The 26683-nt window shown below is 41.8% G+C and overlaps 1 protein-coding gene across 1 annotated transcript in view; it reads right to left on the bottom strand.

Moving 5' to 3' along the window:
• Positions 1–26683, bottom strand: part of LOC110174043 (neurobeachin-like) — a 783761-nt gene that overhangs the window by 413907 nt on the left and 343171 nt on the right. Inside the window, exons 35-36 of the mRNA XM_055166710.1 lie at positions 21730–21856; positions 15402–15529 (exon numbers count right to left, since the gene is read on the bottom strand). Of these exons, the coding sequence (XP_055022685.1) occupies positions 15402–15529; positions 21730–21856 (255 nt within the window). The remainder of the gene's footprint in view (positions 1–15401; positions 15530–21729; positions 21857–26683) is intronic.

Here is a 26683-nt window from a genome sequence, read left to right as displayed (position 1 = left end):
TAACGATTGATTATCGATTAATCATTAACGTTTTTATATTAAAATGATCATCATTATTATTACTATCTGCACTACTAATCTGCATAAATAAATTCAACTTTACGACAAATAAACCGTAACGACTCTAGAGCCACATCAGCCCGTTTGACATTATAATGTGTTTAATTCAGTTTTGCGCAACTCTCACAGAAACAAAACTTAAAACTGCATCGCTAATTTGCATAAACTAAGTGAAGATAAAACTACAGCTCTTGTGTCGCTGATGTGGTTCAATTTCTGTCGGATTAAAAGACATGACTCAGTAGAATACAGGTTAGTGTGACCAGATTTGCGTTTGTCAAAACCAGGACACCGTACGGGGGAGGGGGCGGGGACTCGTCATCGACATTGAGCGACTCTCACCTGGCAAAACTTTTTCCCACTGGACACAGAAACATATGTGCTGCTTTATACACTGTGCACATGGACTCACACTTGTCCCGAACGCAACGGAAAGTGTGGATTTTCTTGTACAAATCATCGTTAAATACACATTTGTGCTTCGGTACGTTGCAGACTGACCCACTGTTTGTGTCTCGCTCCTTCTGATGCAGAGACACATGTACAGACCCGTTTGGTCACACTACACACAGCAACCTACATTCGGTTTGTCGATTAAAATGACCATAATCGATGAAATTCTTAATGATCAATTATCAATTAATCGATTAATCATGCGCATCCCTAGTCAGAATCCCGTCATCCGCTGGGTCCTCTGATGCAGCCCTCGAGCTAGTCTCCACAAACCGCAAAAGCGTTGCCAAAATGTGCCTACGGAGCCGCTCCTGTCGCCCAGCATCCGAGTCGCTTCCCCAGTTCAGGCTCCTGGCTCCACTAATGACATCACTCTGTTACAGCCAATCAAATAACCTGTCGTCATATCACTGAATACAACTCAGAAGCTCTAATAAACAAAATGTGAAGTGTTAAATGAATACTGTTGAGTTTGGAAACATATCACAATACATTTATATTTTTGTTTATTAAAAGAAAATGGCAAATATTGGGTCGGGACTATTTTGTCTTCCCCAGATATTGTTTGTTGACATGTCCCCACCGTCCCTATTGAAACCTTCGCTCTTGGATGAATCAGTAAATGTTAGATTCATGTCATTAACAGAAAAAGGACGGATTTGTTTCTGAACCAACATAAAGTACGATTTGGATTTATTAAGTAGTCGTTGAGAATGTCACTGTAACATCTATACTCATTTTGTAGACGTCTTGAGTAAAGCTTTGACCTGAACCTCTCCGGCGCCGCCCTGCTGTCTGCGCCCGCGTTCAGCAGCTCGCGTCCCGGGACCAGACTGTAGACAGCGTGTGACCCCGTGTTTACGCAGCGGTCCGGGCCTGACCTCCTGTTACAGCACTGAGTGACCGGTCCGCGGGTCAGACCAGCCAGACATAAGGAGTCACATGCCCCCGCCCGCCCGCCCGGACAAACTGTGTACGCCGGGTCTGACCACGCGTACGCCAGACTGTCCCGGTGAGCGTGGGGCTAATCGTGGGGCAAGAGGGGGCAAAAAGAGCAGGGGGAAAGGAAGGGGGGGGGTTAGAAGGAGCAGGAGGCGACCTCACAACAGCACCAGTGTTTCTAAAGAGGACTACACTGTAAAAATAAAACACTAGAGCTCAGTATATTATGATTATTTATACTGTAGATCAGAGGTCTTCAGAAATCTTTGGGTTTTGAAGGATGAACTCGTTTTCAGTGGGTTCTGGCTGTTCGCTCCTTCATCGCCAGTGTTTGGGAAGGTGACTTTTAAAATGTATTCCCCTACAGATTACAGATTACACACCCCAGAATGTAGTTTGTAACGTAATCCATTAAATTACTTAAAGTGAGTAACGTAATCTGAGTACTTTGGGTTACTTGATTTGCTGTAGAGGAGCAAAAACTCAGAAATCTTCACACAAGATGTTTTGTCTGCTAAAAGCTCAGTCTTTACTTAAACCTGGTTTTAACCTGGTTTAACCTGGTTTATTTAAAAATATTATTGTTTATTTAGAAGAGGTTTTAGGTTTTAGACACGGTCCTGGTTTTAGTCCGCTGGGTCCTGGTTTAGTCCTGGTTTAAATCCTGTTTTAGTCCAGTTTTAGACCTGGTTTTGGATGGTTTAGTTTAGACCTGGTTTTAGCCCCACCTGGTTTAAAGTCTGGTTTTAGTTTAGTTTAGTCCTGGTTTTAGTCCTGGTTTTAGTCCTGGTTTTAGTCCTGGTTTTTAGTCCTGGTTTAGTCCTGGTTTAGTCCTGTTTAGTCCTGTTTAGTCCTGGTTTAACTGGTTTTAGTCCTGGTTTTAGTCCTGGTTTAGTCCTGGTTTAAAGTCTGGTTTTAGTCCTGGTTTAGTCCTGGTTTTAGTCCTGGTTTTAGTCCTGGTTTTAGTCCTGGTTTAGTCCTGGTTTAGACCTGGTTTAGTCCTGGATTAACCTGGTTTCTAACCTTACTTACTCAATAGTTCCTCTAGTTTCTGAATAGGAGTTATTTGAATGTCAAAAATCTGCCTGTTTCCCTCCGTTACCGTTGACTGGATCCATGTCTATATATTTTCGTCTTCTATACATGTTCTGACTGTCTGAATAAACACTCATTCATTTATAATGAGGATTCATAGTCCTTATATACAAGGAATTATCCATGTTCAAAAAGGAGTGGATGGAAGTATAAACTTTTTTTTTTTTTTTTACTTTTCCCCAGTGTCAAATAAGATATACTGTATTCTATGCATTCTGTTTCCTTATCATTTGATCAATATATTCACTTATCTAGTAAAGCTTATTCAAATAGTATTATTACCCTTTTACATTACTTCTCCATCTCTTTCATATCTCATAAATTGGTTCGGTCAAGTGGTAACGGAGGGAAACAGGGGCAGATTTTTTGACATTCAAATGTCTCTTATTCAGAAACTAGAGGAACTATTGAAATAAGTAAAGTATCAGAATGTAGGAAAGAGTTACACTCCAACAGGGTAAAGTTAAACCTGTGATATTCTTTCAAGTTGTTGACAAAAAATATTAAAAACTCATGTCGGTAACGGAGGGAATGAAATATGCAGCACTTTTTGGGCAATAAATCCAAACAGTGATAACTCTTGGTTCTCACTTACATATCCTTAACAAACTGGTTTGAATATTTGCTTCATATAGTTTTCTACCATATGGTACAAGATTAGGTTGAAAAACCTCTTACTTTTTGAGTCATGAGATTTTTTATTAAGAAAGGTCATGGTAACGGAGGGAAAAGTAACGGAGGGAAAATTGTGCAAACAAGTAGAAGGTGCAGGATTTTATTAATTTGTCGCTTTTTTCTTCTGAATACTTTAATATTACTTCAAAATGAAAGGAAACTATTTCTATAAAATATGTCAGTCCTTCCAAGCAAATTTTTATCATTTTAAATACTTTTTTTTTTTTTTTTTTTTTTAAATCATGTACCTTCATCAACAGTTCAAAGTATCAAATAACACAAGATATGATGAAATACATCCATTTATTTACATGATTTTCAGGTCTTTGAAATTTGGGAAATAATTTTTGTTCCATGTTTCATACATGGTCTGTTTAAAACGTATGGAACTTTAGAACCAAAAATGGTACAGAAAAAAGGTCAACAGTTTCATAAACTAGAGTACATATGTATCTGTTCAATACATTTTTATATCAGATGAATTAACTTGAATTTTTGGCCTTGTTGTTTACTTCTGCTTGACTGGGCCCAAATACTATTCCAGCGTACAGTTTTAAGTGTAAATTAACTATCATACATGGTGATTTTCGTCAGTTTACTCGTGCAGGTGAAGTGTCAACACACCTTTGGGTAGAAATCAAACGGACAACCCTCTGGTTCAAGGTCAACACTGATTCCATTCCACCACCGCTGCCCTGAGCTTTCTAACTCCTGCACAGCCGCTCGTTTTTGCAGTGTATTTGCCCCGCTCCCGAGGTCCAGGGCGCTGTACACATAATAGCTGCAGTGACCAGCGCGTTAGGAGGGGGGAGGGGGGGAGGCTGGAGGGGAGAAGGGGGGGGTCAGAGGAAGAGGGGTGACCCGGGGGGCACGGGGGCACGGCGGGCGCGACCTCGGCCCATCGACCCGCTGATGGATGGCTGGTAATTACTGGTAAATGGAACGCCTTTGCACCCCGGCACAGTATTTCAAGTGTGAGAGCGAGACAGGGGAGAGAGAAAGAGAAAGACCAGCGCGTCAGATACGAGAAGTTAGAGCAAAACGAAAGGAAAATTTGTTTTATTTTATATTATTCTTCCTTAATTTTGCCTTATTTGCCTATAGGGACACTGTTATAATGTTGTTTCCTCATCTCAAACAGACCTGGAGTTGGTTTTTGTTTCATTCACACACGTTTAACACACAAATCACACATATTTAGGCTGATTTCTTCTTTTCACAAACAGAAAATACTCTGTTCAAACTTGTGATGTCATGCTCCACTGTGTTTTTAAACTCCATACACCTTCACTAGAATCAGTTGGATGATTTCACGCCTGGACTTGCCGATCTCTGCTGACGGCCTGTTTACACGAGAACGCTTGTGGTAAAAACGACAAAATATTTGATAAGAAGTGCCTTTTGTTTAGACCAGGCATGTCCAAACTATGGCCCGGGGGCCAAAAATGCAGGCCCTCAGACAAAATGTTCTTGGCCCGTAGACGTTTCCAGGTGAACTGGCCCAAATTACCTTCTGGTCAGATTTAATAAATTTTAACGTTTAATTTAATTTTTTACGTGAAAGTTTTTTTTAAATCTGGTCTTATAAAGCTAAGATTTCATATTTAGTGTGTGGTTTCCTAAGGATCTTAGCATGAATGAAAAGTCTGATGGCTCATTCTAACATGTTATACGTGCAGACATTTCAATTATTCCCTGTACTGAGCTCCAGTCTACAGCCCTCAGTCGACCCTCTGCTTCGTCTGTGTTTAGATATGTGGCCCTTGATGAAAAAAGTTTGGACACCCCTGGTTTAGACGGTAACAGAGTTTTGACGGTAACAGAGTTTTTGGGGCTTAAAAACTGGAGCCTGACCGATATGATACCGATAAAATGGGAGTTGGAGGAGCTGGTAGCCGATATAAAAGCTGATATATTTAGTGATATAAAAATATTCAATTTAGTTAATTTTTCCTTTTTTTATGTCTTGACAAAATCTTAGTGTCAATCATTACGGTCAGAATAGAAAGAATTCAGATTTAAAAGTGCTTCTCAAGTCTTCTCACGTCCGAGTCAGGTCCCAAGTCATTGACCGTCAAGTTCAAGTCATCAAGTCGAGTCCTAAGTCTTAGTTCATTTCATCAAATCAAGTCTCAAATCCTAAAAATAGTGACTCAAGTCTGACTTGACTCCAAGTCACGACTTGCAATCCCCACCTCTGGTAAAAAGTATTCTCTAAATAAAGTACAGATACCTAAAATATATACTTACTATACACTAAGCATGATATTTTATTATTTTTACTTAGTTATGTTCCTCCACTGGTCAGTGATGCTTTGAGTTAATGTATGACAACCCAAAGTTAGAAAAAAATACTGGGATAGTGAGAAGAGATGGATACTTTATGTGATGAACTTTGTGGCGCAGACTCTGGCAGGTAGAGACGTGAAGATGAGGGGTGGAGAGGATGAGGAGGCTGATGGTTCTGCTGCTGCGGTGGAGCTGTATGGAGCAGGATCATGACATGGAGCTGAAATGACAGAAAGAAGAAGAGATCATACTGTATATGTGTTTAGAAGAACAACTTGAAACGTGATTAACAAAAGCTCAGGTTAAAGCTTAGAAATTAGGATTGTTCCGATATGATAGTTTTATTGGGAAAAGGTCTGATATTGCACATTTTTCAGGTATTGGTATCGATAAGTACTCAGACCAAATCACTGAACCAATACCCCTCTGTATTTTCCTGAATGGGGACTTGTAGATGTGAGCACTGCCTCTGTTGATGTTTGCGTAGGGTGACCAGACGTCCCTGTTTACCCGGGACAGTCCCAGTTTTGAGCCCAGTGTCCCCTGTCCCAACAGATTTGTCCAAAACCACTGATTTGTCCCAGATTTACACAAGAAATGACCCAGTTTTATACAAGAAATATTCCAGGTGTCCCTATTTTTGACCAATTTGATCCAAAACCAGGTCTAAACTAAGACTAAACCAGGACAACATCAGGTCTAAACCAGGACTAAAGCAGGACTATCACAATTTTTGACTGATATGATCCTCGCCAACCGTAAAGAGGAACATAAACTGTCATTTGTTTAGCCAAAATATAGAAAACCGTGTTTGCAATTCACCATAAAGCAAAAAAAAAAAAAAATGCTGTGACCGAAGTTCCTCAGATTATGACACATTATAACATTTTTATTTATACACGTATTGGCCAATCAGAGAAGATCTGTGAAGTCATGACTCAAGCGTCTGTCTGGGTCCGTTTTGTGGAACAGCACAACAGTAAACAAAGCGGTCGAGATGTTTGTAGACGAAGACAGACATTCTGTGTTGGCGACGATTCCCGAGATCGAGGATTTAAAGCCGGAACAAAGAGAATGTTTTGTGTGAATTTTATCAAGGGGAAAGACGTTATTGTCCTTCTTCCTACTGGATTTGGCGCATTACATACGTCACGACCAAATACCAGCGATTGGTTAAATAAAAAAGTACCCGTCTACCATCGAGAGAATGAATCCTAATGCTGCGAGGTCAGACGGTTTCCACAAAGTGAAACCGGCTGCTGAATCAGGCTAACCTTCGATAGCCTTCAGTCCTCAAAATCACATGTATTCTTGTGGATTTTCTTCAGAAACAGCCTTTTATTTTTTGCGAAAATCAAATAACCTCAGTCTACTTCTTCACAGTATGTGGTAGGGATGGGCATGATTCATCGATAATTGATCATTAAGAATTTCATCGATTATGTTAATTTTAATCGACAAACCGAATGTAGGTTGCTGTGCGTAGTGTGACCAAACAGGTCTGTACATGTGTCTCTCTGCATCAGAAGGAGCGAGACACAAACAGTGGGTCAGTCTGCAACGTACCGAAGCACAAATGTGTATTTAACGATGACTTGTACAAGAAATTCCACGTTTTCCATTCCGATCGGGACAAGTGTGAGTCCATGTGCACAGTGTATAAAGCAGCACATATGTTTCTGTGTCCAGTGGGAAAAGTTTTACCAGGTGAGAGTCGCGCAATGTCGATGACGAGTCCCCACCTCCCTCCCCCCGTACGGTGTCCTGGTTTTGACAAACGCAAATCTGGTCACACTAACCTGTATTCCACTGAGTCATGTCTTTTAATCCGACAGAAATTGAACCACATCAGCGACACAAGAGCTGTAGTTTTATCTTCGCTTAGTTTATGCAAATTAGCGATGTGGTTTTAAGTTTCGTTTCTGTGAGAGTTGCGCAAAACTGAATTAAACACATTATAATGTCAAACGGGCTGATGTGGCTCTAGAGTCGTTACGGTTTATATGTCGTAAAGTTGAATTTATTTATGCAGATTAGTAGTGCAGATAGTAATAATAATGATGAACATTTTAATATAAAAACGTTAATGATTAATCGATAATTGATCGTTAATCCTTCCGACGATCGATTAAGAAAATTTAATCGAATGCCCATCCCTAGTACGTGGCATAGAGCAGGTCTTGTTATCCGCGAGTACAGTACAATAAGATGACCGGGACAGTCCGAGTTTTGAGTCCTGTGTCCCCTGTTCCAGCAGATTTATTAAAAACTACAGATTTGTCCCAGTTTTATACAAGAAATGTCCCAGGAGTCCCTATTTTTGACCAATATGATCAATGCCAACAGTAAAGAGAAGCATACACTGACATTTGTTGAGGTCAAATATAGAAAAGCTGCTTAAAAACGACCAAAACAGAAAGAAAATGTGACTATAATGACTCACATGTTGGTCATGAATGGATAAAGTGTAGAACAATTCTCCTTAATTACACACTCGTTTCACAAATCAAAGTTTTTGATTTTGAAATTCTCGTCACCCTACACTAAGACCAAGTATCGGTATCAGATCCCCCTAAAAATGTTATCGGAACGGCACTACTAGCCCACTGTTCCCCTCTGACACAGGGCCGACAGGGACAGACAGGTGCAGGGAACGTAAGCTTCCTCTGAATTTGGGTTTGTAATGAAAACTGAAACTCTCGATACAAAGAGAGTGACTGACAACAGATGGTTTAATAAGCCGCCACTCCAGCCGTGTCTGAACTCCGCTGTCAGCGCTAACAAGGAGCTTCTAATGTACAGCACAGTCTGACAAAACGCTGGAACAAGACTGTAACTTATTTTTATCTCTTTTTCTGTACATATATTAGTTATTTTTGTTTTATTTTACTTAGTTTACTTCTTTAAGTAATCAAAAACAGACCTGGAGTAGTGTTTTTTTGTTTTATTCATTTAAAACACAATCCCTGGATATTTAGGCTGAGTTCTTCTCTCAAACAAACAAATTAAAAAAAAACTCTGTACCACTTTCTGATGTCATGTGGTGATACAGAAAGTGCCCCACTGTGTTTTTAAACTTCATACACTTTCACTAGTATTGCTGGGTATCATTAAGAAGTTGCTGATACGATACATACCTCGATACAGTGAGCTTTCGATTCGATACCATATATTTCAAAACAATTCAATAGGGCTCAATAAAAAATAAAGGCTAAATCATGGCTGTGATACCAAAAGTCTTTGTTAAACCACTTCTTGTGCAAAGTTCATATGAAAAACGTCCATTTTAATCGTCAAAACAGTGAAAATGTCAAATGTGTAAATAAATGAGTTTCCTTTCTCTAAACAAGCAACAAAACTGTAGCACTGTGACTAAATTATTTTGGAAAATATACCAAAAAATACTCTTGGCAATATATCGATACAGCAGCCCACAATATCGATACTGTATCATCACATTAAACAATATGATATATCGATATGTCAATATTTTTGCACACCCCTACTCACTAGAATCATTCCGATCATTTTCAGCCCTGGAATTGCTGAATTTTTTGGAGTTTTGGAGATATAGACTAAGGTTGTAGGATTACTCAAACGTCTGAATGAAAGAAAACAACTCCAGCTGTGTTTTTAAGGAGATTTAAAGCGTCTATGTACGTGTGTAAAAGATATAACCCTTGTTTTTTAAAGAATGACAGGGGTAATGAAAATGATAATGTTATTATTTCTATCATTAACCACTACCTCCAAAACAACTTTATACATTTCTATATCCATGTTATTTCAGCTCTCTGCACTTTTGCACCTTGATTATTTACCAAAAATATCAACTATCTTTTCTTGTTGGAAATGTATATGTCCTTAGTCTGTTTGCCTGTAGATTTTAGTGTTTGTTTTATTTATTATTGATGTCTTTGTATATTTCATGTTCCGTGTGTGTGGTAGTTCGTGTTTTAGTCTTTAATTTGCATGTTTGGAGTTTGGGGAAACGCAATTTGTACAATAAAGTTCACTTTGACTTTGACTTTGACGTTATCATTTTGTGTTTTTTTTGTATTTTATTTCATTGAGCATATATGGTTTATTCTAAGGTTATGATTTGTATTGAAAATGGTTTTCTTAAAGCTTAAAGTATACATATAAAAACAATAAAGTATGTTATAAAATAAAATATAATATAAAAAGAAAAATTAAAAAACAAAAGATAAAAATAAAATCAATAAAATATAATAAAAAATAAAGTATATAAAAAACAATAATAATAATACATAAAATAAAATAAACAAAATAAAAAATAAAATATAAATAAAATCAATAAAATATAAAACTAAAAATAAAGTATATTAAAACATTTTAATAAAATACATTAAAAATAAACAAAATAAAAAATACATTAAATGAAATTAATAAAATATAAATATAAAAAATAAAGTATATTAAAAATATTGAAATAAATAAACAAATAAAAGCGCAAAAAAAAAAAAATCTTACAAAATAGGTCCACTTTAAGTCATATCGTGCAGTTATTTTGCTCTCTATACAAAGATAAGGAGGGTACAGTTTCATATTTTAAACTTTAGTCGCTGCCGTCACGTCTGTAATCTCTTCTCCCCACACTTCTTCGTCTTTGTCGAACCTACACTGGCTTCTTCTTCAGTTCTGGTCAGTATGTTTATGTTTATGAGTTGTATATTTATCCAGGGCGGTGTTTTGGAGCCTGTCAGGTCAGACTCGGGGTTAAGCAGGTGTGCAGAGGGGTGGACAGACAGGTGCAGGGGCCTGTCGGTCCTGCCTCTGCCCCTGTCCGTGGCCTCGTCTCTGGGTTGTCAGCTGTGAGTGAAAGGCTAACACTCACATTCACACTTGTCAGGCTCCTTCACTGTGTTCTCCCGAGCAGCAGACAGCAGCCAGGCCTGTTTACATGCAACGAGCACGGGGGGAGGAGAGGAGAGAGGGAGGAGGGAGGGAGAGAGGGAAAGAAGGAGGGAGGGAGGAGGGGATGAGGTGGAAGGAGGAGGGAGGGAGGGAAGGAGGCGGAAGGAGGGAGTAAGGGATGTGGGAAGGAAGGAGGGAAGGGAAAAGGAAGGAGGAGGAAGTAGAGAGAGAGGGAGGAGGGAGGGAAGGAAGGAGTGAGGAGGGAGGAAGGGAGTGAGGGGGGATGATGATGATGAGGAGGGAGCAGAGGAGCGAAGGAAGGAGAGAGGAGGAGGGAGGGAGTGAGTGAGGAGGGAGGGAGGAGGGGAGAAAAGAGGGAGGGAGGAGGAGGAGGGAGGGAGGGAAGGAGGGAAGGAGTGAGGAGTGAGGAGGGGGAAGGAGGGAAGGAGTGAGGAGACGGAGGGAGGGAGGAAGGAGAGAGGAGAGAGGAGGAGGAGGGAGGAAAGGAATGGGGGGAAGGAGTGAGGAGGGAGGGAGAAGGGGGGAGAGAAGGAAGGAAGGAGGGTGCAGGGCAGGAGGGAAAGGACAGACGGGAGGAAGGGAGGAGGAAAGGAAGGAGGGAGTAAGGAAAAGGAGGGAGGGAGTAAGAGAGGAGGGAAGAAAGGAGGGAGGGAGGGAAAGAATGAGGTGAGGAGAGAGGAAGGGAGAAGGGAGGAGAGGAGGAGGAAGAGAGGAGGGAAGGAGGGAGGGAGGTGGAACGGGGACTGTTGTGGAACACTACCATAAATATCCATCTTCAAATGGTAATAGTCGCATTTTAAACTCTTTTATAAGCGCTTTTCCACCTTTAAGACACTCAAAGCACATCAAGAAACCATCACACACAGACACTGGGGGCGAGGAGGGTCTTGCCCAAGGACACAACAACAGAGTTGTGGGAGCTGGAATTGCTCCGCCAACCTGTGGGTCAGCGGCTCTGACGGCTCAACCCAAGATGTTTATGTCGAGAGCGAGATTTGAAACGCCAACATTCAGATCACAAACACTCCACTACTGTTTATCTCAGGGAAAAACTGAGGTCTGGGCCAAAATGTAGCTCAGTTCTGCATAATATTAATTGTATTTCTTTATAAAAAGCAGTAAATATCATTGTTCTGACGAGCTGGTTAGACTGGTGAGGGTTTATGTTAAGTCCTGGTTTAGTCTCGATTCAGTTCTATACCAGTCCTGGTCTAGTCCTGGTCCAGTCGCCTTTATAATAACTGCCCTCCTATTTTTATAGCTGCCGTATGGTGCCCTGGAAGAACACTGCGGGAGTCTTAATATCAGTAAAATAGAGTAATTTAGGGACTTTGTTTATCCCGTGCGAACGCGCTGCAAGTAACACAGACGTAGGGCAGTAATTTACAAATTACCACACGTCCCCAGGTTGTACTTACCCCGTGCGAACAGGACTTAAGCAATGAAAAAGTGAGTTTGCCTTAAAAAAAAAAAAAAAAAAAACACCTCTAAAATAAAAGCAATGCAGCTTTAGTTCATGCACAGCGTTGGGGAGTAACAGATTACATGTACCAGAGTTATGTAATCAGAGTACAAATTATGAGTAACTGTATTCAGTTACAGTTACTGTTTCAGTGAGTGGTAATTAGATTACAGTTACTTTGTTGAAATAAATGGATTACACTGAGGTATTTTCCTGTTTTCACATTTTGGGCTTTTTTTTTTTTTTTTTTGGTAATTCCACTCACTAAAACCTAAACCAGGTCTAAAAAAACAGGTCCAAACCAGGTATAAACCAAGTCTAAACCCAGGTCCAAACCAGGTCTAAAACCAGGTCTAAACTAGGACTAAACCAGGACTAAACCAGGTCTAAACCAGGTCAAAACCAGGTCTAAAACCAAATCTAAACCAAGACTAAACCAGGACTAAACCAGGTCTAAAACCAGGACTAAACCAGGACTAAACCAGGTCAAAACCAGGTCTAAAACCAAATCTAAACCAAGACTAAACCAGGACTAAACCAGGTCTAAAACCAGGACTAAACCAGGACTAAACCAGGACTAAACCAGGTCTAAACCAGGTCAAAACCAGGTCTAAAACCAAATCTAAACCAGGACTAAACCAGGACTAAACCAGGTCTAAACCCAGGTCCAAACCCAGGTCCAAACCAGGTCTAAAACCAGGTCTAAACTAGGTCTAAACTAGAACTAAACCAGGACTAAACCAGGTCTAAAACCAGGTCTAAACTAGGTCTAAACTAGGACTAAACCAGGACTAAACCAGGTCTAAACCAGGTCAAAACCAGGTCTAAAACCAAATCTAAACCAGGACTAAACCAGGTCTAAAACCAGGTCTAAACTAGGTCTAAACCAGGACTAAACCAGGACTAAACCAGGTCTAAAACCAGGACTAAACCAGGACTAAACCAGGTCTAAAACCAGGTATAAACTAGGTCTAAACCAGGACTAAACTATGTCTCAAACAGGATTTAACAGATCTAAATCCTGCTGCGTGGACCGTGTCTCCTCCTCTTCTATCAATAATATTTTTAATTTGATTCAGTAAAGTCTGGGCTTTTTATTTTCTTTTATCAGACAAAACTTCTTATGTTACGATTTCCTCGTCTTTGCTTCTCTACAGCAAATCAAGAAATCCAAAGTATTCAGATTACATTACTCACTTTAAGTAATTTAATGGATTACGTTACAAACTAATTTTGGAGAATGTATGGAGAATGGAGCTGGACTTCGTCTCCCTGCTGCTGCCCCCAACATATGAACAGTCACATGTCTCTTCACTCATGTTTCCTTTTTATTTCCAGGATCATTACACACTGCAGATTCTCAGTGAAGGCATCAACGTTATGAAGGACACATGTGGGATGTAGTAAAAAAAAAAAATAAAAAAAAACTCCATATAACTCAAAACTTGTTTCAGATTTTGAAGAAGAGCCTTTACACTTTTATCACTGCTTTTCACAATTGATATTTCTGAGGCCCAGCTGTGAAGTGAAAACCATTTCAGGAGACGTCAGCTGCAGGACAAGGTTTTGCAGCTCGGTGGACAAAGCAAATGGTGAATGCGCTAAATCCGTGTGTCATTCGTTCATTCGTTTTTCAATATAAAACCAAAAAAAAGAAACCGAAATAACAACAGTTTTCTTCATTATTTGTCTCCAAAACCAAAATGAAAAAACAGATAACGATGAGTTTTTTCAGTTTTCGATTTTGTGTTTAAATAAAAAAAGCTAAACTGGATAACGGCCGTTTCCCGTTTACGTGACTCCCGTGACTGCGATGTCGGACTTTTGCGCTGCATACGGACTGAACCAGGACTGAACCAGGACTGATCCAGGTCCGGGACCAGACCGGGGCCAGACAGAGACCAGAGCGGACTCCGAGCTTTGACTCCGAGCCTCAGCCTTGGTCCCAGTCTGGTCCCGGTCTGGTCTCGCTCTGGTCTCGCTCTGGTCCCGCTCTCAGTCCCGGTCTCAGTCCCGCTCTCAGTCCCGCTCTCAGTCCTGCTCTGGTCCCGGTCTCAGTCCCAGTCTCAGTCCCGGTCTCAGTCCCGGTCTGGTCTCTGTCTGGTCCCGGTCCGGTCTCAGTCCCGCTCTCAGTCCCGCTCTGGTTCCGCTCTCAGTCCCGCTCTCAGTCCCACTCTGGTCCCGGTCTCAGTCCCGGTCTCAGTCCCGGTCTGGTCTCTGTCTGGTCTCTGTCTGGTCCCGGTCCGGTCTCAGTCCCGGTCTCAGTCCCGGTCTGGTCTCTGTCTGGTCCCGGTCCGGTCTCAGTCTCACTCTGGTCCCGGTCTCAGTCCCGCTCTCAGTTCTGCTCTCAGTCCCGCTCTCAGTTCTGCTCTCAGTTCTGCTCTGGTCCCGGTCTCAGTCCCGGTCTCAGTCCCGGTCTCAGTCCCGGTCTCAGTCCCGGTCTCAGTCCCGGTCTCAGTCCCGGTCTCAGTTCTGCTCTGGTCCCGGTCTCAGTCCCGGTCTCAATCCCGCTCTCAGTTCTGCTCTGGTTCCGCTCTCAGTCCCGCTCTCAGTCCCGGTCTGGTCTCTGTCTGGTCTCTGTCTGGTCCCGGTCCGGTCTCAGTCTCACTCTGGTCCCGGTCTCAGTCCCGCTCTCAGTTCTGCTCTCAGTTCTGCTCTCAGTTCTGCTCTGGTCCCGGTCTCAGTCCCGGTCTCAGTCCCGGTCTCAGTCCCGGTCTCAGTCCCACTCTCAGTTCTGCTCTGGTCCCGGTCTCAGTCCCGGTCTCAATCCCGCTCTCAGTTCTGCTCTGTCCGGTCTCAGTCCCGGTCTCAGTCCCGGTCTCAGTCCCGGTCTCAGTCCCGGTCTCAGTCCCGGTCTGGTCTCTGTCTGGTCCCGGTCAGGTCTCAGTCTCACTCTGGTCCCGGTCTCAGTCCCGGTCTCAGTCCCGCTCTCAGTCCCGCTCTCAGTCCCGCTCTCAGTCCCGGTCTCAGTCCCGGTCTCAGTCCCGCTCTGGTCTCTGTCTGGTCCCGGACCTGGATCAGTCCTGGTTCAGTCCGTATGCAGCGCAAAAGTCCGACATCGCAGTCACGGGAGTCACGTAAACGGGAACCGCTCGTTATCTGGTTTTCCATTTCTCATTTAAACACAAAATCAAAAACTGAAAAAACGAATTATCATCAGTTTTTTCATTTTGGTTTTGGAGACAAATAATGAAGAAAACTGTTGTTATTTCGTTTTCTTATTTTTGGTTTTATATTGAAAAATGAATGAACGAATGATACATGGATTACACTACATGATTCCATATTTTTTACTTCATTTATTTGATGTCTTCTGTATGTACATAAATAAGCAGTAAACACTGAATGAGCGGGTGTGTTTTGATTGGTGGACGTGACCAAAACGTGGCACCGACGGCCCTTTTGACCCACAGCCAAAACTCACAATCTCCTTTCACACAGACAAGAGGATCCGTCTTTCCCACACGAAATCACAACAGGATTTTACAGGAGAATAAAACGGAGTAGGAGAGCGAGAGGACGGTACCTTCTATGAGCAGCTCCTGTCCGTGGCTCCCCAGAAGAGTCCGCGACAGGAACGGAGCGAAGTCCACCAAGATCTCCCTGAGCAGAGGAGCCCCCTTCTGCAGCGCCCGCTCCAGCTGAGAGCTCAGACTGTACACACACAAAAAATACAGTATATAGGTTCATTTGTTCTTCCGATAATTTATGTTATTAGGTTCTTTTTTTCAGACCAAGAGTTTGATTTCATACCTGACAGTTTCGACTGATCCCTGCGGTCTCCCTCAGAGTCACGTGATGTTGCTGTGACGTGTCCGATCAGCTGATTTAAACAGATTTTGGTGCCGTCTTCCTACCGGTGGAGCCAGGACGACAGCGCCATCATTGGGACAGAGGACAACAATTTCCTCTTTTATCGTCGGCAATCGAAATACGTAAACGTGCCCAAGGGACTACCGTATTTTCCGGGCTATAGGGCGCGCTCTTAAGCCTCTAACCCCATCAAAAAACGACAACAATCCAGAGCGTCCTATAGGCGAGTTTCAGCTGACGTCATTGTTATTAAAAGCCCGCGTTGCTGCTGGGAAATATTTTGGTCAGAGGCACGAAACACAGTGTGTAACCTCGCGTATTTATCCCCGATGATGGTAAATTCCTGCTGCATTATCGGATGCACAAATAGAAGCATGGTAGAAGGAAAATGTCTTTTTCGTATTCTGAGTGAAAAGAACCTCCAACGGTGAATTAAATGACGATTCGCAGAGCAAACGTAGAAGATCCTAACAAACCGTGGACTCCAACAAGTTCAACGACGCATCCAGACTCTTGGAGGTTTTCATCTTTTCTGCTGTGAGTGGCCCAGGAGTTTCCACCAAGTCATTGTGGATATCGCCCAAGTGAATATTTGTCCAGGTAGTTGGCGATTCTGACCAGAAATTTGGTTTGGTCCACCTTTTGTAGAGGTTGAAAAGGGTGATTTGGCTCCATCGATGCTTATGACCAACTTCTGGTCAAATGGTCTTTGGTCCTCTGCCGTTAGAGTGGATAAATAACCGGGATCAATACCCTTTACGTGCTTTCTCGCTCCGTCCGTCATGTTGAATTAGTGTTTCTTACCGCCGACCAAAATAATTCCCAGCATGCAACGCGCGCTTTTGTCAACAATGAAACTCGCCTATACACGAATTCACTCGGGTGTCCCAGCACGACTTCAGTAAACTACAAAGCCACAACACCCACAGCGCACGCAAACACACACGGAGCAGATAGCGACCGCACGGCCACACTCATCACTCCACGCCGACGAGGAACGCAACGGAGGAACGAACCGAAAAAGCGAGTGCAATGTACCGCTTCTAGACACGACTGAACAACTGAGTCACTGCGAACACGCCGACAATCCGTTGGTCCCAGACAGCACCCTCCCTACACGCCACAACTGAACAAAGCCCAGAGTCACCGTGAACGAACAAACAAACAAAACCACTCACCCATCACACTGTTGTGTTTCGTTTAAAGTCCAGTGCGGTTTATTTGTGAAAAAAGTTCAAAAATAAACCATTTAATGACAGTGCGCCTTATAATCCAGAGCAACTAATAGCCCATAAAATAAACCAGGACAAGTTTTTTTTTTACTCTCACACACCTGGGATACTGTCCTGAGGAAGTCGGACTGCAGATGGCGCTGTCGTCCTGCCTCCAACCGTAGGAAGACAACGACAAAACCTGTTTAAATCAGCTGAGCGGAAACGTCACAGCAACATCACGTGACTCTGAGGGAGACCGCAGGGAGCAGTCGAATACTGTCAGGTATGAAAACAAACTCTTGGTCTGAAAAAAAGAACCAAATCTCAGACTACATACACACACACAAATGAACAGAATATCTTAAGCAGCGTTCACATTTGTCTTAATTTGGTCCTGGTTTGGGACTAGTTTGAGTTCTAATGTACTTCTGGTTTGCTACAGTTCTAGTCCTTGTTTATTCCTGGTATAGTTTCGTGTTTTGCATTTATTTATTTGTAAAGAGGCAGCATATATTAATGAACGTTTAAAATGTAAATATGTAAAGATTATAACCAGCGCGGCTAATTTCCATCTTCAGTCCCTCGGCAGGTTGATATAAATAATTTACAGAACAGGGAAAAGTACAGCAACAATCACACAAAAGTACCAACACACTTACTATAGATACAATATACACACAATTAATTTCAGACGGTTCATTTGAAGTTTGAAGTCAAGAGTTAAAGATGAAAATCAATAACCCCCAAATAGAGAGAGTTCAGATTTAGTTCAGAGTTTAGTTCCAATTTTGATGTAGTGCTTTTGTAAACATACACGTCAAGTTTTTTTTAAGACTTGACACCTCAGCATCTAAGTATTTTATAGGGTTCCCACTAGGCATGGGCATGATTATTTGATTAATCGATAATTGATCATTAAGAATTTCATCGATTACGTTCATTTTAATCGACAAAACTGAATGTAGGTTGCTGTGCGTAGAGAAGGGTGACCAAACGGGTCCGTACATGTAGAAGGAGAGAGACACAAACATTCGGTCAGTCTGCAACGTGCCCAAGCGCAAATGTGTATTTAACGATGATTTGTACAAGAAATTCCACACTTTCCGTTGCGTTCGAGACAAGTGTGAGTCCATGTGCACAGTGTATAAAGCAGCACATATGTTTCTGTGTCCAGTGGGAAAAAGGTTTTTACCAGGTGAGAGTCGCGCAATGTCGATGACGAGTCCCCACCTCCCTCCCCCCGTACGGTGTCCTGGTTTTGACAAACGCAAATATGGTCACACTAACCTGTATTCCACTGAGTCGTGTCGCATCGGCGCACAAGAGCTGTTTTTTTCTTCGCTTAATTTATGCAAATTAGCCATGCAGTTTTAAGTTTCGTTTCTGTGAGAGTTGCACAAAACTGAATTAAACACATTATAATGTCAAACGGGCTGATGTGGCTCTAGAGTCGTTACAGTTTATATGTCGTAAAGTTGAATTTATTTATGCAGATTAGTAGTGCAGATAGTAATAATAATGAAGATAAATTTTAATATTCATTAATTCTCCCGACGATCGATTAAGAAAATTTAATCGAATGCCCATCCCTAGTTCCCGCTCTTTTTTTACTGACAAATTTTCAAAACTTTTCCAAAAAAAGTCAATTTTCCATGACTTTACGGCACCAACATGTGTAGAATTGATCACACTTTTAGGTCTAAATATGAAATGTTAACTCTTTCCACTCACCTTATGGTTTAGGATTATAACTTTTTAAACTTTCGAAATAGTATTATGTGTCAGTGCATTTATTGTCGTCTCTTTAAAAAAAAAAAAAAAAAAAAGCATACATTCAGAAATAATCATGTGAATGAATAAATATTTGTGAATGAATATTTATTCGGACAGTAATACATAGAACATAAATAAAAATAAATAAATAAATAAAAAAACAAAATGTAAATACATAGATATAACACAAAAAGGAACTATTTCTATTCTATAATAACAGGCAAAATAAATGTTACGCAGAATTTTCCTTGTGTCCGAAAAAGGAGTGGGGGGGAAGTAAATACTTATTTAACCCCACCCCTTTTTTCTACCGTCCCAATTTAACAAAGAACACATACAGACTTCTCATTTCCTGTACATTATAAGCAATAATTGCATCATAATAGTCTAATGATAACAAAACGCTGTAGTTGCATGAAAGAGACTTTTCCAGGATTTCCATGACCGTGGGAACCCTGATTTTATGTTTTATAATAAAATACACATACAACAAAATTGGGTGTGTCTGTAGAAACCCAAAACAGAAAACATGGACAGATAAAAATGTGTGCAGTAGTTTAAATAAGGCTAAAGACAATATCTGCAAAAACAGCCTGTGACAAGAAGCAGCTCTACGGACGTGTTTGTGAAATAACGAAGTTTTGTTCACGTCGTTTTTTTGTGTGATTTGACTAAACATCATGCGACACCACGAGGCCGAAACCAAAACCAAACCGAAAATATTTTAAAGTAGAATTTGTCCAAAAGAGGAGCCGCACACACACACACACACACACACACACACACACACACACACACACACACACAGACATCAGCGCGTCCCCCGGGCTCCACACTGTCCTCGCTTTGACTCGTCCGCAGCGCCGGTATAATCCTGTTCACGTCTGCGGAGATCTGACCCTCCGGAGACGTCGTGTCAGACTAACCGCGGTTGCCATGGGAGCAGAAGGTTCCGCAGTGTGGCTGGAGTGTTAAGGGGGGGGGACACGGCTCTGTTCTGACGGTAAAAGGACGAACGTGATCACGGAGCGGAGAGCGACAAACTAGTGATGTGAGTGCTGTCGGCTGCCATGGCAACAGCAACGATACTCCAGTCAGAGGGAGAAGAGAGAGAGAGGGAGAGAGAGAGAGAGGAGAGAGAGAGGAGGAGAGAGAGAGAGAGAGAGAGAGAGAGAGAGAAAGAGAGAGAGAGAGAGGAGAGAGAGAGAGGAGAGAGAGGAAGAGAGAGAGAGAGAGAGAGAGGAGGAGAGAGGGAGAGAGGAGAGGAGAGAGAGAGAGAGAGGGAGAGAGAGGGAGAGAGAGAGGGAGGAGAGAGGGAGAGAGATGAGATGAGAAGAGGGAGGGAGGAGAGAGAGAGAGAGAGGGAGAGAAGAGAGGAGAGGAGAGAGAAAGAGAGAGAGGAGAGAGAGAGGGAGGAGAGAAGAGAGGAGAGAGAGAGAGAGAAGAGAGGCAAGAGAGGAGAGAGAGGGAGAAAGGGAGAGGAGAGAGGAGAGGAGAGAGAGGAGAGAGGAGAGAGGAGAGAGAGGAGAGAGAGGGAGAGAGAGGAGAGATGAGAAGAGGGAGGAGGAGGAGAGAGAGAGAGAGGAGAGAGAGGAGAGAGAGAGAGAAGGAGAGAGGGAGGAGAGATGAGAGAAGAGAGAGAGGGAGAGAGAGAGAGAGAGAGAATAGAGAGAAGAGGGGACTGAGAGGAGAGAGAGGGAGAGACTGAAGAGAGGGAGAGGAGAGAGGAGAGGAGAAGGAGAAAGAGAGGAGAGAGGGAAACGAAAGAAAGGAGAGGAAGAGGGAGGAGAGGAGAGACAGGAAGGAGAGAGGGAGAGGAGAGGGAGAAGAGAGGGAGGAGAGAGTGAGACAGGACAGAGAGGAGAGAGGGAGAGAGATGAGAGGGAGGGAGGAGAGAAGAGGGAGGAGAGAAGAGGGAGAGAGGAGAGAAGAGGAGAGAGGAGAGGAGGGAGAAGAGAGAGAGAATAGAGAGAGAGGGACTGAGAGGAGAGAGAGGAGAAAGCAAGAGAAGAGAGAGAGAGAGGGAGAGAGACGAAGAGAGGAGAGGAGAGAGAGGAGAAGAGAAGAGAGGAGAGGGAAACGAAAGAAAAGAGAGCGGAGAGGAAGAGGGAGGAGAGAGAGACAGGAAGGAGAGAGGGAGAAGAGAGGGAGGAGAGAGTGAGACAGGACAGAGAGGAGAGAGGGAGAGAGATGAGAGGAGGGAGGGAGGAGAGAGAGAAGAGGGAGAGAGAGGAGAGAGAAAGAGAGAGAGGGAGAGAGGAAGAGAGGGAGAGAGAGAGAGAGGAAGGAGAGAGGAGAGAGAAGAGAGAGAATAGAGAGAGAGGGGACTGAGAGGAGAGAGAGGGAGAGACTGAAGAGAGGGGAGGAGAGGAGAGAGGAGAAGGAGAAAGAGAGAGAGAGGGAAACGAAAGAAGAGGAGAGAGAGAGAGAGAGAGAGACAGGAGGAGAGGAGAGAGAGAGAGAGAGAGGGAGAAGAGAGGGAGAGAGAGTGAGACAGGACAGAGAGAGAGAGAGAGGAGAGAGAGGACAGAGAGAGAGACAGAGGGAGGGAGAAGAAAGAAGGAGAGAGAGAAGAAGGAGAGAGAGGACAAAGAGGAGAGAAAGAGAGACAGGGAGAGAGAGGAGAGAGTGACCTGAAGAAAGGAGAGTAGAGGGAGGAAGAGGGGATAAGAAGGAGAGAAGGAGAGATGGACAGAGGGGTGGAGAGTTTAATAGTTTACTTTTTTGATTAGCCTAAGAAAAATGTACTTTGACTAGAAAATGTCAAGACGTATGAATAATTCTGTGGTCAAATTAAAACGTGACAATGTTGACACGGAAATATGAATAATTTTGCCGTAAAATTACAATGTCATTTGTGATTTGTGTAAAAGAAACAAACTCGGCCGAGAGAGGTTTCTTCACTTCGTGTTCTGGGCAGAAGAAGAACGAGGGACGCAAATCTCACCAAGACTGTTTTGTTTATTTGTTTATTTTGTAGTGGAGCTGTTTGACATTGACCTGTGTGTTTTTCACGTGTCTCATGATTCTTCTCCTGACATTAGGTGGACGTACCTGCTGGTGTCCACTGAGTCCTTCGGCAGGGGCCCCACGCTCTGGACCCCTGGGAGCTTCTGCGAGGACGCTCCATTCATCAGACTGGAGGAAGACGAAGAGGAGGAGGAAGAGGAGGAGGAGGCAGCTACAGCGGCACCTGGACCTGGAACATAATATTCTCTTAGGCTACGTTCAGACTGCAGGGCTTAACGCTCAATTCGGATTTTTTTTGTGTGTGAAATCTGATGTTTTCGCGAGGTCGTTCACATTTCCAATTAAATGTGACTTGTATGTGACTCCAGTGTGAACGTTAAATGGCCCAAAAGTGTCCCGCATGTGACACTGGAGACACGATGACGTCAACCGCAGCGAGCGTCTCTGTGTTTACGGAAGTTGTCCAAACATGGACGCAGCATCGAGCACCTGGAGATTTTAAAGTTCCTCTCGTACCGGAGCCAGAACATGAACAACTTACTTGTTTTTAAGGAGGAGATTGAGAGAAAGGACGAGGTTTTTGGCCGTGGTGTTTTGTGGGACAGTCTGTTAAGAGGAACGTGTGGATGTGGAGACGGAGCCAAGAGTGGTGAGTGGTGATGTGCTTCACTTCAGTGACACAGAGTTCATTAACAATTTTCGTAGGACGAGAAGAACGTTTGTGTACATTTGTGAGCGCCTACTTGTGCCACTCTCATGGGAGGAAACACATCTTCGGCGGCTTATTTCCGTGAGCAAATGCGTCGGCGTTGGGCTGTATTGGCTTACAAGAGGTGCTTGTTGTCGCACAATAGCCAACCTCTTTGGCATAACCAAGTCCACAGAGTGATAACGTGTAGGTGGAAGAATGCGCCTTGGCCGTTTAGACTGAAGTCACATGTCAAAAGATCAGATATGTATCAGTTTCAGGAGCACATATCCAAGTGTCCTGGGTCACATTTGAAAAAATCAGATCTGTGTCGTTCAGACTGTCATTAAAGATCAGATACAGGAACATAGGGGCCAAAAAATCAGATTTGTGTCACTTCAGGCTGCAGTCTGAACGCAGTTATACTTAGGAAACAGTCTACACAAAAAAAAAAAAAAGATATTCAAATTTTAAAATTGTTTATATCTGATGTTTTTTGTTTTTAGAAAATACGTCTTTTTATTTAAACTTATTTTTCTTAAATAACTTTTGGTGCAAGCCACATAGTTATGAAACAGCAGTAAAAACACAATACAAGTAAAATGACAATAAAGTTACAGAGTAGATGCACTCATACACATCGTCTCCTCATTTACTATTCATAATATACACTACACATACACACTGAAAATATGTTTTACACATATTTTTATACCTGAATATCTTCTACTGCATTGTTTCCCAAAGTAAAGATTTTTGGGGGGGTTTGCCTGCATGTAGTTCTACAATATACAGTTCTACAGACTATTTTCTTCCAGTATTGCTGGTTCAATTGAATGTTGAAAAAAACGAAAAAGAAATGGGCTACATTTAACGTCCAAATCGGCGACTTATGGATCCTTTTTTTGCTGCTTCAATTTCTGTTTTTCATTGTTTAAAACTTGAGTAATACTAATTGTTCAGAGAAACACGATCACTCAGTCAACAATAAAATATCCTCATTAATGTTCAATAAAGGTCAAATCCACCTTTATTTTGTGATCTACGAATAATGTCTATGGATTTGGGCACTGTTCTCTTGTTTATACCTTTATCAAGATCTTCTAGTCGTTTTTTTTTTTTTTTTTTTTTAATATAGGTTTATATGAGCAAAAACCCATGTCCACATTCTATTGTCAGAATCAGAATTTGTCATTTCAGTATAAAAAATACACTGAAACGAAATACTGCACTCAGGTCCAGGTCACCAGCAGCACAGATAAGAAAAAGAATAAATTGTTTAAAATACTGAATGTCAAATACAGTCTTTAAAAAAAATCTCTAAGCTGTTCGAACTTTAAACTTTAATATCTCAGACGTACAGAGAACAGAAAAAAAACCTTCTCATTTTCAGTATACTAGTTTTATCATCATACAGTAATAAAACGAACACACGTGATGATTCTGTTTTCTGATTATCACGGTGACTTCAGGGCCCAAGAAGAGCTTAAAGTCATTATTATATTTTCTATACATCAGGTGTTCAGTTTCATAACACACAGTTCTCCAGTGAGACACACACCGTTTCACTGAGCGCTCACAGACTCTCAAAAAACTGCAGCTGTGGAAATATCAGAGGGGTAAGGGAGCCATCTAGTGGAGACTCAGAGGACTGCAGCGTGAATGAGCTAAATTTAAAAAAAAAACTAGAAAAGCACTCCGCCAAGGACTATATAAATTGCGATAAAATCAGTCTTCTGGATCAGATCCGGATCAGCCTTTGGAATATGAAAGAGGATCCCATTGTCCATCCCTGAGTCAAATGTCATGGGGTTTGGTCAATAATTAACCGAGATATTGAGAAACTAAATTTTTGGCCCCATTTTACCGCAATGTTAACTAAAATTTCAAAGTGATCCAGAATCCAGGATTTCTTCCGGATCACCCCCAAAATGAAATCAGTTCTTCCTTTTCACATTTCCAACAAATCCTGAAAATTTCATCAAAAATCGGTCCATAACTTTTTGAGTTATGTTGCTAACAAACAGACAAGACAAACAAACAAACAGACAAACGCCGGCAAAAACATAACCTCCTTGGCGGAGGTAATAAAAAATGCCAGCAGTTGCAAAGAAACTGAGTAAACATAAGAGCTACGGTGTTAGAGAACAGTTAGATACTTATAAAACAAACTATTATCCATTTATCGGTGCACCACGTTAGGCAGCAAAATGATTCATTATACACACAATTAATCATATTTTACTTATTATCCACAATGCACAGAATTCAGAAACTCCTTGGCGAGTAACTTGGAAGGAGGTGGAGAGTTTCTGGTATCTCCCGAGCTACAGTTTGGAGACGCTTGAGGTAAATATTTCAAAAAGAATGAACAAAAGTGTGACTGTTTGCTGCAGATGTTCCAATCAGTGGGAGCAGGTGGAGGGTGCTCTTGGAAAAAGGATCAAAACTCAAACACAACAGGGCTCCGGGCATTTCCAAAGAAGGAAAAAAAAGTTTAAAAATCGCACGAAAAATATAGTAAAAGGCCTTTATTTAAATGGTCAAAGCCGACATTTTTTTGACCTTAACTGGTTTTCATCAGGGCTTAATTGCTTAACTCTTTCCCCCCTGGACGCCGACTAGGAACAACCCATACATATGTTACCAGTTCTACCCATAGAGCATAATTGCATAAAAGAAAACAGACTTCCACGAGTGATTATAAATGATTTTTACACTCATGAACTTAATTGTAACACAGATATATTTAGTATCTCTGGAAACCTTAGACTCTGAACTATTTATTTATGGATGTTTAAATGTGATTCAACTCATTTATAGGTTGTATAACAGCTCACTGAAAATGAGAGTTTACCTGGTCAGGTGCAAACTCGAAAACAAAAAACTACATTCAGCATCTGATATCTGCATGTTCTGAGTATTATATTCATAAAAAAATAAAAAATATACTTTGTCAAAGTATTTAAACAGATTTCATATCACCAGATACAGTAGAGCCAAGTGTACACCTGTTTTTACCTGTTGTACACCTGTGTGCATAATTCATTTTTTTCCATTTAACATTTAACTTATTCAACTTATTAACTCATTTAACTTATTCAACATTTAGCTTATTCAACTAATTTAGCTTTTTATAATATAATAATATAATAATATAATAATAAAACTCTTCCCCGTCAGTGTGTGTCCAGTATTTGTCATCTTGGCTATTTTCTCGTGCGCAGAGCTCCGCATAAGCGTTTTTTCTGTAGCGATTCTGTTATACATCGCATCTTGGAAAAAAAAGACTGAAATATTTTAAAGGACTCGCCTGGGCAACATCCAGATTTCAGGGCAATTTTGGTTCATAATCGAGTATAAAGCTCAGATAGTTTGTTGGGACATCGCAGGACTCCACACAGACGCATCAGCGGCATTCTCACCTTCTCCCCGAAAGTCCGTCGCTATCGCTGTTTTCCACTTTATAATCAACTTCAACATCATCACTTTGAAATCTTATAAAAGTCTCCTCATTAATTTCTAAAAACTGTGCACCTGCAGCGCCGCGATCTTTCCATTGCACGTGTTTCGTGTTGTGTTTTTTTTCCGGAAGCTACCATCGTCACTATTTCGATTAACTTCGGAAAAAATCGGTGAAAACATATCCTTGAATCCTATTGGTCAGTCTAGTGTGGGTTGTAGTGGCCTCCACCGATCACAGTCTCTGTTTAAATGTGAAAAACCGAGCCGTTTCTAAAGGTCGTCAAATCTCATCTTTAGTGATACGGCGGAGGTGTCAAAAGTCGTCATTAAGGGTTCGGGGGGGTCGTCAGATGTCGTCTTCATGGGGGAAAGAGTTAAAGGTTGTATAGAAGTATTTTCCAATGATAAAGAAATGCAGCGACTGTCCTTTTTTAAATGTTGCCCTTTAAAAACTCTTCTACTGAAAAATTTTAAATGAACTAAAAATACTGAAACTGAAAAGATATGAATACAAAATATATAGCAAATAAAAATGTACCCATCTTCTCTCTTTCTCTATATCCCTCGCACGCACTCTTTCAGCGACGTCCAAAACGGACTTTCTTTTGCGGTGAACTGGTCGTGAATTTTTGTCTGCCGTTAAAACAAAATTTGTGCAAACTGAAAGGAGGCGACAGTTCGAAAAAGACGCAGAACTGCTGTGCTGGTTGAGTAAATGGCATCAGGGCGTGAGATAAACCACGCAATCCCAGCACGTCGGCAAGTCAGATACGTAGAAACGTAGGGAGTTTGATTGACAACCTAACAGCCAATAGATAAAGAGGGAGCCTCGTTGTCTATTGGCTGATATTTATCTGCCCCCACCACGTCCACAGTTGATGGATT

The sequence above is a fragment of the Boleophthalmus pectinirostris genome, unplaced genomic scaffold (assembly GCF_026225935.1).
Source record: "Boleophthalmus pectinirostris isolate CB_2022bp ecotype Guang Dong unplaced genomic scaffold, ASM2622593v1 HiC_scaffold_9, whole genome shotgun sequence".
Lineage (NCBI taxonomy): Eukaryota > Metazoa > Chordata > Actinopteri > Gobiiformes > Gobiidae > Boleophthalmus > Boleophthalmus pectinirostris.
The sequence above is the reverse complement of the archived record's forward strand: the minus strand, read 5'-3'. Positions and strand labels throughout refer to the sequence as shown.